We start from the raw sequence: 12,325 nt of genomic DNA, 5'->3' as shown, positions 1-12,325 counted from the left end.
AAGCAGAAACTATAAAGAGAATAATTTAATATCCTGATACAAGTGCAGTAGGAGGGTGTCTCTGCCTGTGCTCAGTGAGTGCAGTGAGGATCTCTAAAACCAGAACTGGAGATACAAAGATGTCCCAGAGATGTTGGGTGAAAAACATTAGATCTGTGTACTGCTTTTTAAAAAATCATGTCATTAATTACCACAACAATAATCTTCCAAAATTAGATCTGCTTCAGTTAGAAAATGGGTCACAGTGGCAGTGACAAATAGAATTATATGTATTTGCTGTGACCTGGAATGTTGAGGATTCCTGGAAATGAATGGTAGATACTTAATAAAGCATTTGTTAAAATACTTTAAATCCAAGTGGGGAGGAGCAGTCTTGCAATACACCATAGGAGTGCTGTGTTTTTTCATTTTCATTTTATTTAATTTCATGTTCTGTCTGTAACTGAGCTCTACTGATTTGAAGCTGACCTCCAGATTAATTTTTCCCTTCCCCATTTCTTAGTTTCTTCAGTTTAGATGTAGGAGTAGTAAACAGTGGAGCAATTGCATCTTCTCAAATCTAGAACTTGAAAGCTCAAAAAAGATTAATATTTTCAGGTAACTAAACTAATCATCAATATTATATTACATAGCTTGGTGTTGGTGCTTAAAATATATATATTTATATATTTACACAATGGATGTGCTATTTTTTTCTTTTGAAAAGTCACATTTCCATGCAGGCATTGAAGATTACCATGGAAATGATTGAATGAGGTTCTGTAATAAGTAATAGTCAAGAAAAATGTATTATACTGTTTCTTCATTTGAGTCTAAGAGTCTGCCTGACTTGGCAAGTACATAATGAGAATGTGTCTTATTCAAAAAGAAAATGAAAGACAAGAATAGTTCTCCAACTTGGAAAGATGTTCTAAACCCCCTCTTTTCCTTCCATGCTTTTGGGGGTGGATGTGGTCTGAATTCAAGGGGATTTTTGAGTCAGACTGAAAGTGAGAAGGAGCACATGGGTTATAATATTGAATATTACTTCAGATGTGGTTTTATTCTGAAGCACTGTGTCAGTGTGAAAGTGAATAGACATGGTTTTCAAATCCCACTGTTAAATAGTCCAATACCAGTAGAATTTTACATAGGTTTAACTTTTATTATATTATATATTGTGAACATAAATAGAGGAAATAGCTGAAAGTTCTGTATGTTAAGTGTATATCTAAAGACCTTTTTTTATGTATCACTTGTTACAGGAATGTTAACAATTACAGATTTCATTAACATACTGCATAGATACTATAAGTCTCCTATGGTAAGTATGATGTTAAGCTATAATTTGATCATTTGCCATACAATATCAGAGACTGATATACCAGATTGAAAGGTTTATGATGATTTTCATTATTATTTAAGTCTTTGCATGGTAACTCACAGAGGCTTGGATGCTGTAAAAAATTACTGTTCTTGGAGTGATGGTATAGAATAAACAAGTTAAACTAGTTAAATATATGCAAATATTTTAGTTACATGGCTGAATTGCACAATCAGTTGGAGATCTGTTGACTTCAATTAACTGTAATTTGAAATTCCCATTGGCAGTCAGTTGATGAAATGCTCTAGCTTGCATGTTCATACAAACATTTACATCCCTTTCTTGCTCCTGTCAAATCACAATTCCCCCCCTACCAATTAAACCATATGTACTGTGTTTTACTAGCTAAAAAATCAAGAACAGTTGGATGGACAGACATCTGATGTATTTGCCTTCTCAAAGCTCATGTTATTTTCTAAAATTGGTAGTGAAATTCTCATCAGATGCCAGTAGTGTGGTGCACTGTCCTTCCTTCATGTTAATTCTTTTTTTCTCCCTGGGGACTGACAAGGAGTGGGGGGAGGAAAAAATGAAAAGTGCTTTCTTTAAAATCGTTTCTGTGATTCTGCATCAATGTTACTGATTTTCCATGAGACTTTTCCTGATGAATTCTCACTCATTTACATTGTCTAAGGTCCTGTTCACAGCTTCTGCTTAAACTGGCAGCAGCAAATAGGAGAAGCTGAGGAGGGACAATATCTGACTTAAGTGACTGGTGCAGTCTTCTGTAAGAAAAATAAATAAATTAATGTTCCATCAGAGAATGCTCTAGTTTTAATAGGTAAAATTATGCAGAAAATATCATTCTTAAAGTATTTCAGTGTCATCAGGACATTCAGTATGAAGACATTGCTACTCATGTACTAGATAATACCCACCATTGAGTGATGAGGAACATCCAGGTAGTTTCTCCCTAAAATAAATGCTCTTGCCTGTTAATGATCAGGTAACTTTATTCTGATGGCATTAAGAAGTCAGGTGATCAGGGTAAGCTTTTTACTGGTGTGGGTGTGTGAGGAATCCCCCAAGGGTTTACCCTGGGTGGTTGTTTGAAGGTGGTAAAAATGATTGAGGTGACGTCTCTGAGTCCAGAAAACACCTGGACTGCAAACCTGGACCAGTAAAAGGCTTTTCTGTCCCCTGAAATAAAAAATCCAGAATTGTACTCTGCAGTAGGGGCAGGATTGCACCTTTTTTCCTTGTTACAAGAAACGTTGTGTTGGACTGTTCTTGCTCTGTTAGATTTTTCAGCAGTGAAATAAAATTATTCAGATGTTTACAGTGTTAATGATGGATTTAAAATGAAATGACTTTAAGTTGAACTTCCATCTACTCATTGTAGGTTCAGATTTATGAATTGGAGGAGCACAAGATAGAAACCTGGAGGGGTAAGAATATTTACTACTTGGTTGATAATTTACTTGATTGATAATTCGTAGGTTCTGATGTTTTTCAGTAGAATGGATTTTGAATTCATCATAGACTTCACATATTTTTTAATGAAAACAGAAATAGTAAAAGCTTTTTTGGCTCCTATTCCTTATTTTTCATCTGAAACAGCCATGGACTGGTGGTCTGGGCTGTGTAACACTTTGCCCCTTGTTCATGGCTCTCTAAGAAAGGAAAGAAGCCAGTGGAGTGAGGCACATGTGGAGTGGGAATGAACAGAGCTGTGCCTGAATGAGCTGCACCCTGGGCCAGAAATTCGTGCAAAATCCTGGGTGTGCCCAGAGGTGCTGAGTGCAGGGAGGCAGCTCCATGTGCAAAGCAGTGTGTGTCCCCTGGAGTGATCCATGGGGGTGTCTGTGTGCACACACACTCACAGAACCAGCAGGAGTAAAGGATTGTTTGTTGTAATTGCAGTGACCTCTGCTGGTATCAAGCTTAGTCCTGCTTTTAAATTTGATGTCTTTTTAATGTCAATATAGAGCACTGTGCATAAATGGTAGAATAACTAACTGTAAATTGCTGTCTGCCACTTAATTTTGTATGAATGAATTCATGAAATGCTTTCATAAAAAAGCTGATGTTTTCGTTTGAAGTGGTAACAGTCTATTAATTTTCTAACCACAGAGCTTTATTTACAAGAGACTTTTAAACCTTTAGTGAACATCTCCCCAGATGCAAGGTAGGATTTCACTGTTCACTCTACTTAACTTGAAATACACTAACTCTGTCTCAACTCTCAATTTAAGGCCTCTTTATATGTAAGAAGCAACAATTTGTTTTGTAAACTACAATACAATAAAGAAAGATTATCTTTTAATATAATCTAATATAATCAAGAAGGGGTGAGAGCTGTTTTTTTTATTGTAAGTGAAGACTTCTTTGATTATCCTAAGATGGGAATTTTAAATTGAACTTTTGTGGTTTATCAGTATAACTGTTCTGATAAATGAGCTAGACATGGGTCAAAATTAGAATGCAAAACAGCCAATAGGATGACCCTTCCAGCTAGCCTGCAGGTCATCTTTATTTCATGAAAATCAAAACATTTAGAGCCTTTCAGCTATCTTGTTCTCAGCAGTCAGAGAAACTTAAAGCCCTTTTTAAGGGAAATAGCTTTTCTTAACTAAAGGAAAGACAATATCTCTGTGGTTTGTTCTGCTTTACTGTAAGGCTCTGTTTCTTCAAATGTAAATGACTGTCCTTTTCTTCTGGATGGAAGTTGAAAGAAATAGTTTTTAAACTGTCATTATGCCTTATTTACTAAATAACTTGAGAGGGAGATTTAGTTGATCACTTAAATTTTGAGCACTTCTGAATTGCTGAACTGGAGGGTGAAATTCTGGTTCTTGCTTTCAGTTTGTGGACCAGGATTGTTTGTGCCCTGGTGAAGGGAGCTCCAGTGATTACACTGAAGTAATGATATGCAGTACCTCAGTGGAATTACCATTTAATCATGAATAAATTATTCAGTTCAGTCATGAGGGATGTATTTTGCATGGTGGCAGGTTGCAAATAACATAGTTAAGACAACAAAATGGCCATAATTGTTTTCAGTCAGAGTGCAGCACGAGCAGCTTTGCCGTAAAGAAGATGCAGTAAAACTTTTAGAAAAGGTTACAGCAAGTCAGCTTCAGAGCTGATGCAGAGATGGGCTTGGGTTGTGGGGCAGTCAGACTGCAGCACCTGGGAATTGTTAAACACTCAGTGCAGGAGTGGGGGAATCTTGGCTCTGTGTACATTCAATAGGGCTGTTCCATCCCTGTGATGGACTCAGAACTCACAGCTGATCTATGGGATGGAGCCTGCTTCAGCAAGTAGGTGTTTTACCAACTTTTCAGAGTTTTACCAACTTTTTTGCTTGCTAATTTATTGCAGTTGTTGGTCAGCTGCTTTATCATGATCTTAATACACCAAGGGAAAAAATAAAAGTGCCACTTGCAAGAAGAACAGACTTGCACAGGTTGGAGTGTTGGTCAATCCTAGTCTGCAGTGCATGGGAATGTTTTAGATCTCCTAAGGATAATTTTTTGCCAATCCCCAGTGATAATTCAGTGAAATTATTAGGTAATTGTTTGGGGTTATTCACATATATGCATGTAGCCATAAAAATGCCCTTTGTAGAAAATGTTACAGAAATTTGGGATTGGGATTCATTAGGTGCGGGAACTCCATTTTTCACAGTCTGTCTATTAACAGAAAGACCCATTCCGAGTGCAGGGATAATAAAAGCAAAGCACTTGCTGGAAAAACAATTTACATTTGTGAAATTTTTTTCCTATACTTTATACCACAAAATGAACTTTCCGTCACATTTTCTTAATGGATTTAGATTTCCATGAGCATATAGCTTTTCATGTGCTGCAAAGCAAAAAGCTGCAAAAGTTAATTTGAAATCCCTCAACTTGTGTTTTTTATAGCATTAAAGATAACGCAAATAATTACCACATAGACTTCATGTGGGTTTATAAATGTGTGCATATATATCACTTGGCTTGACTTGCTGTTAGCTAGAATTCATTAAAAAATCAAATGTTTTTCTCCTCAGCCTTTTTGATGCTGTATATTCGTTGATCAAAAACAAAATCCACAGATTGCCAGTTATAGATCCAGTCAGTGGAAATGCACTTTATATACTTACCCATAAAAGAATCCTCAAGTTCCTCCAGCTTTTTGTAAGTATTTAAAGCTATGCTGTATTAACTGATTTTTCCCCACAGTAGACATATAATTAAGTAATTAAAGTCTTAGTGCAGAAATTTCATAATGCATTTCCAAATTAATTGTGTCTTTGTGTACATTTTATTGGTAACAGGGAAGTTAAACTTGATATAAGGCTTGTATTTTACCTTTACTTTGTTTTACTCCTTTCAAGAAACCCAAACACCAAGGATTTGTCTATTGGCATAATTTGCTGTTGTTTCTGGAACATCTCCTCGGGTTCAGGAGTTTGTTTACATGGAAGTCACAGCAATGAACAGGGGGCCAAACAAAGCAACAGGAGTTCAGAATAAATATTCACATTAATGTTTTCTATCTTCTCTCTCCAGTTTTAGTGGGAATGACATAGCTTAGGATCTACAGCTTTTAGTGATGTGTATGGAGCAGAAGTCCTAGTTCTTTGTCTTAATTTAGAGCTTTGAACAGAGCTATTTAATTTCTTAATTTCTGCTTTGAACAGAAAGCCCTTGGGTTGTTTGGGTTTTGTATTAATGTGGTATCAGGAAACTGCAGTGACCTGTGCCCATCACTTGGAGTCTGCAGGTGGATGGGTGAGTGTCAGTGTAAATCCATTCCTTCTGACTCCCCTAGATGTCAGAGATGCCAAAGCCTGCCTTTATGAAGAAGAATCTGGATGAACTTGGAATAGGAACTTATCACAACATTGCCTTCATACATCCAGACACTCCTATCATTAAAGCCTTGAATATATTTGTAGAGCGAAGGATATCGGCCTTGCCTGTGGTGGATGAGTCAGGTGGGTGCAAAAGTGGGGAGGGAAATGCTGCTGGGCCCTGGACTGGTGCTGGGAAAGAGGGGAAAACACAAGAAAAAGTAAAAAAAAAAAAAAAAAATTAAAAGGCAATATAAATAATATAATTTAATAATTAATTAAATAAATATTTTAAATAAAATCAAAATTAAAATAATTTATAATCATTTAAATTTTAAAAAATAATTTAAAAGGTGAAGAAAATAAATATAAAGAAATATTTATGCAAAATGTAGGTTAATGGGCTTGGAAGAATTTTATTTTATTTTTTGATAGGTTGTTTGGTTTTTGGGATTTTTTCAGTCTTTCCTTCTTGACCTGTCATTTCTTGTAATTATAACAGATGAAAGCAGGAAGCAAGAAAACTGATACTGTATTTTAAGCACTGTGTTAACTTCTGTTTTTCTTTTTGTTAACTTTCATTTTTATTTTCTTTTTAGGAAAAGTTGTAGATATTTATTCCAAATTTGATGTAATAGTAAGTATATCTCTTAAATTCTCTTAAATATTTTATATGTAGTAAGCATATTTGCAAGTTTGTAGTATATGTAATATATGTACTAAGTTTGTAGTATGTTTGTAATACATGTAGTAAGCAAGGTGGCAAATTAATTTGTTAATATGAAAGCTTTATTTTGTTCCTTTGGCTGTAATTAACAAACTGAATGAAAGAGATCCAATTCAACCTGCACATAATTTTTTAATTACTATTTTTATTTAAGTTATCCTTAGTGGTGCTGTTTGCACACAGGGTTTTATTGTTCTGGATGTTACACAGAATAAGATCTGGCTGGGCATGATCCAGAGGAGGGGATCAAAGGTGGGGAAAAGGCTGGAAGGAATGTTCTGTGAGGAATATCTGAGGCCTCTGGCTTTGTCTGGTGAGGAGAAAAGGAGGCTCTGGGGTGTTGGGTTCCTGGGGCTTCATGAGGAGCAGAGATGGAGAATGAGGTGCTGAGCTCTTCTCCCTGAGTGTGTCAGGACATGTGGGAATGGTCCAGAGCCACCCTGCAGGGTCCAGATGGGGCTTTAGGGAGCATTTCTTTGCCAGGAGGTGGCTGAACACTGAGCAGCCTCCCCAGAGAGGAGGGCATTGCTCCAGGGCTGTCAGTGCTCAAGGGGCACTTGGGCAGTGCCCTGAAGAAAATAAATGCCTCAGCTTTTCTTCCTCCCTGCAGCATCAGGCACTTGGACCAGGTGATCACTGCAGGTCCCTCACAGCTGAACTCTTCTGTTCTTGTTGGTTTCTGTTTCTCAGTGAGGATTTCCTTTTTTTTCCAGCTGCTGCCACTCCAGTCTGCTCTCAGAGAGAATGCAGATTTCTCTGTGCAGTCTGAGTACTTTGTACAGCTTGACCTCCTCAGTGATGTAAAAACTACTTGGCCCATTCTTTTGTGTCTCTGACTCCAGAGTTTTGCATCTGTGTTCCTTCTGCTTTAGATGTAATCCAGGATTTTCCTCAAGATTCCAGTTGCATACTCAGATTCGTGCCATGATTTACCAGCCTCTACGAGCAAGGGTGTAGCCATGATATTTTCTGAAAAATCCTTTCCTTAGGATTTTTCCTCCTGAGAAGCTGAGAGGCCTCAAGAACAAAATGTAATCATTGATTATCTGCTGCTGTGGAATGCAACAGGTGGATCTGAGATTGGTCTCATGTGGTTGTTTCTAATTAATGGCCAATCACAGTCAGCTGGCTCAGACTCTCTGTCCAAGACACAAGCTTTTGTTTTTCATTCTTTCCTTTTCTACTCTTAGCTAGCCTTCTGATGAAATCCTTTCTTCTATTCTTTTAGTATAGTTTTAATATAATATATATAATAAAATAATAAATCAGCCTTCTGAAACATGGAGTCAGATCCTCATCTCTTCCCTCATCCTTGGACCCCTGTGAACACCGTCACACAAGGGCTTTTCCATTCTCCTGGCTTTCAGAAACTTGAAATACATTTTTTTTTATCCTGTCCCCTCCCAGCTGTGTGCATCTGCTTTCTAAGGGCAGCATCTGACAACTACATTATTTTCTAGAGGCTTCACTGCCCAGGTTGCCACCAACCAGCTGCACTAATGAAGAATCCAGATGTTTGAAACACTGCCTAGAAGGAATTCAGTAAAATGGAGAATAGCACCAAGTGGAAATACTTTAAGCTTCTAAAAATCTCTGGCTGCAAACATTGTTCTTAATACTGAAAATTCTGTGAGGTCACTGCTCTTGCCTGCCATTTCAAGGCATTTGTCTTTATTATTTAGGATTCTCAACTGTGTAAGATCCTGTTCTGCATAAAAGCTTGTCAGAGAGTGCGCAGTAGCTGTAGAGAGAATTACCTGATGTAGCAAAGACAGTGAAATTTCCCAGCTGGTGGATTCAGTGTTTCAGTTTATTTTGTAACTGTGTTAGATTTTGAGGCAGGCCATGTTTCCTTCATTTCCCATTCTTCTTCAAAAAGACACCAAAAGGAAGAGGGCTTCTTATGTTTGTCACTTCTTTTCTCATTTTAAGTGATGAGGCAACAAATTGGAGTTTTAGAGATGTTGCATCATTTACCTGGGGAAAAAAATATGTATTGGGAATTGGATAAACACTCCACACCACAAAGATATAATTTGTAGGATATAATTGTTTGCACACAGCTAGTAACATGGGAAGGAATTAGGGCATCTATTGATTGGGGTTATTATTGGAGTTTTCCTCACATGGCCTAGTTTGCTTATTAGGTTTCTAAATAAATCTAAATTCTAGATAAGAATCTAAAATATTCTATTTTAAAAGATAATCACCTCTGAGCTTCCAGATTCCATCAGGATGCTTCAGCCTGATCTTCAGCTTTAAAAGAAGGAAAAATTTGTTATCTGAAGTGTATGGATCTGATCTTTCAATAAACATGAAATTTCCAAGATAGTGATTTTTAACTTTTTTAACTTTTAACCATGTGGCTAGTGTCCTTGCTTGGTGGTTGAAGCTATGACTGTGTGTACAGCTGGCTAAGTTAATAGATTTTCTTTCATTTTAAGAGTTCTGAATTAGTTTTTAGGTTCTTGATTGGGGAAGCCTGGGAATGGAATGATGTATAGGAAGAGCTTCATATTGCATCAGTTATTGTGTGCAGGGTGACTTCAGTTTGCAGAGGCTTTTTATGTCCTCTCAATATCCTTCATTAGGCCCTGGTTAAATTAATTAACTAAAATTGTTTTTATCTTCATGATCACCTTGAACCTGTCTTGTCACGTTTGGTGTAGTTCAATCAAAAACCTTGGCCCAAGTATCTTCTAGCCAAAATTTAATTTAATTTTATTGCTTGGTCCAGTGCTTTCATTTAGAAGCTCTCCCTTTGTTCTCCCTTCAGTGCCTCAGCAGCAAAATCAGTAGGCCAGGGTGTGCCAGCACTTCTGAAATACCACAATGGTCTCACCTACAGAAAGCTTCTGCAGGTCTGGACAGAGCCCTCTCACTGCAGGCATGATCCTGTTCTTAGAATGAAAGTGAAAAATGTCAGCTTTCAAATTCTTTTAATCTCTTCCTTTTAGTGCTGGAGATGGGGTTTTATTGTTATTATTCTTACAGTACTTATTAAAATACACCCAGACACACAAAGCGTCACTGAATGACAGCACCAGCTGAGTCCAGGAGAGGGAGTTTGAGCCCACAGATCAGGAAGGTGAAGGATGAATTTGCTCTCCACGTAGCTCTCAGCCCCTGACAGCTCTGTGGGTGGTGTTCAGAACAGTTGGTGCCTTCCCCAGCCCTATGAAAAACAAACAACAAAGAATTGTATATTCTGTGTGGTGTGAAATCTGAAGAGCTTCACCTTTACATTTGCTGCTCGTGGCAACAACAGGGTGACACCAAGCCAAAGATGAGCCACAGAGTAAGATTTTCACTGGCCTGATGCATTTCCCCAGTTTTATCAATGAACCCAGGGTGTCAGATGGTGTCCAGCATCATCTGTGTGCTCGACAGCTCCCAGAATCTGAAGAGCATCTGCTTTGTTTAATGTGTTACTTGGAATGGACTCAGCTTAGACCAGAAATGCCTATCTGCTCAATGCCAAAATATTTACTTTATGGAGTGCTTTGTTACTAAGTACTGAGCTGTCTGATGGGGCCTGGGTTTGTTTTTTTGCAGAATCTTGCTGCTGAAAAAACATATAATAACTTAGATATCACAGTGACACAAGCCCTGCAGCACCGCTCTCAGTATTTTGAAGGTGTTGTGAAGTGCAGTATGCTGGAAACACTGGAGACCATTGTGGATAGAATAGTGAAGGCTGAGGTGAGTCCCTGCATTAGAAGCTGCAATTTGTGTTATCAAACTGATAAACAGTACAAATTTATGCTCTTTAAGTTGTTTTGATTGCTTGGTGACAGTATTTTTAACATAATAATATAATATATATTTTAACATAATAATATAATATATATTATGTTAAATATTTTTAAATTCTCTAATTACCTTTTAATAATTATAATGATTAATATTTAACTCAGTCTGCTCTACAGATTCAGGTTTTAGATGCTTATAGGGATGTGTAAAATATTTCAGAGTATACCTGTAATGATATCCAGTTATTTGCATTTCTGTTTTAGTAACTAAACTGAATGCAAAGCTTTCAGTTTAGTTAATAAATACTAGTAACAATATTAATATTATAATAATATATTATAGTATTATTATATTATAATATAATAATTATATTGTATTGTATTTATTATATTATTTAATGATAATACCCAAGTTTCTTCCAAGCCTGTCCTAAGTTTTGCAGACAAATAGTTTGTTAAACTCTCAGTTTATAGCTTGGCTCAGGAAATTTATTGGGTGCAAATTGTTTTGATGCATGATGGAATCCTGCACTGCTCTCATAGAAATGCAGTCCAACAGGGCCGTAAAGTAAATTCTTGTGAAGAAGCCTTCACCAACTGCTCCTGTAAATGTTTATCTCTGTGCTGTCCATTCTTTTGGTGCTGTTTGTCTTGTTTGTTAGTACTGGGAACTTCCTTACATGCAGAGGTGAATGGGTTTGTAGGTCTTCCTCCCTTGTAAGGCTTCTCTGCAGGAGAAAATCAATATTCCCAATTTCAGTCATCTGTGAGGTGTGATCAGCTCCATTTAGATGCTTTAACTTCATCAATTACAAGATTTATTTCTTTTTTAGGGTTGTAACCAGGCATATGCTTGACATGAGGAAAAGTTCCACTTTGTTAAGAAGCCTTAGAACCTCATTTGGCAATTTCCACTTGTAACTTTCAGCATTTGCTTGAGCTTCCTCCTGAACTGAATAATTTTAGCATTCCTGATACACAGATTTCAAACTTGGATCATTTTATTACTATCTTCAGAAGCTTTAGACATTTGTGTTTTAAGAACAACTCCTACCCTCTCTTTCAGTCTAAACACAGTGAGCTTACATGTAAAAATGAGTCAGTCAAAACTACTACACAGCTATTTTTAGCTGCCACACAACTGCTTGATCTTACAAGCAATTAAACAAATGAAACATTGTCCATTTTCATTACACTGAGAGGGGAATAAAATTATTAAATATGTGCATATGCAGAAACAAATAAACCTGTTTAAAATATCACCAGTGTAGTTTTATCAAAAAAAAAATATTTTCTCTCAACTTAATAGTGAAGTGAGATAATTCACCTGGGTAAAAGTAAACACATGGTAGGCTCTGAACTTAGGACAGACACTTCCCTGGTTCTGCAGTGGCTTTTCTCAGTTTACTCTGCCCAATAAGGACACTGGAGTATCCACCTAATTTCCCTGCAGTTAGCACAAAAGTTTTGTGGTGTAAAATGTTCCATAGGAGAGGTTTGTAAGGATGAGATCATTGTTTGATAGTATGGTCTTACTGTTGATAAATCTTTCTTCCAAGTTGTGTCCTTGTGTTTATTTGCATAGATAAATTGAATCCTTTTTCTGTCTTAAACAATCTCTTTAAAACAAATCTGGCACTCACTTTCCATTGTGTATCCCTGTGAGAAAAATCAAGTTAAAACCACCTCAGAGGTGTCAAAAT

The 12,325-nt window shown here is 36.9% G+C and overlaps 1 protein-coding gene across 5 annotated transcripts in view; it reads left to right on the top strand.

Annotated features, from left to right (window-relative positions):
• PRKAG2 (protein kinase AMP-activated non-catalytic subunit gamma 2) overlaps nucleotides 1–12,325 on the top strand; it is a 224,327-nt gene that overhangs the window by 208,238 nt on the left and 3,764 nt on the right. For all 5 annotated transcript variants that reach the window (XM_058038158.1, XM_058038167.1, XM_058038176.1 and 2 more), the window contains 7 exons: nucleotides 1,245–1,303; nucleotides 2,706–2,751; nucleotides 3,437–3,491; nucleotides 5,358–5,484; nucleotides 6,122–6,287; nucleotides 6,743–6,780; nucleotides 10,426–10,572. In XM_058038158.1, coding sequence (XP_057894141.1) covers nucleotides 1,245–1,303; nucleotides 2,706–2,751; nucleotides 3,437–3,491; nucleotides 5,358–5,484; nucleotides 6,122–6,287; nucleotides 6,743–6,780; nucleotides 10,426–10,572 — 638 coding nt within the window. The remainder of the gene's footprint in view (nucleotides 1–1,244; nucleotides 1,304–2,705; nucleotides 2,752–3,436; nucleotides 3,492–5,357; nucleotides 5,485–6,121; nucleotides 6,288–6,742; nucleotides 6,781–10,425; nucleotides 10,573–12,325) is intronic.

Source organism: Melospiza georgiana, chromosome 1 (genome assembly GCF_028018845.1).
Source record: "Melospiza georgiana isolate bMelGeo1 chromosome 1, bMelGeo1.pri, whole genome shotgun sequence".
In the NCBI taxonomy this organism is placed as follows: domain Eukaryota; kingdom Metazoa; phylum Chordata; class Aves; order Passeriformes; family Passerellidae; genus Melospiza; species Melospiza georgiana.
Note: the sequence above shows the minus strand (reverse complement) of the source record. Positions and strands in the feature narration are given on the sequence as shown.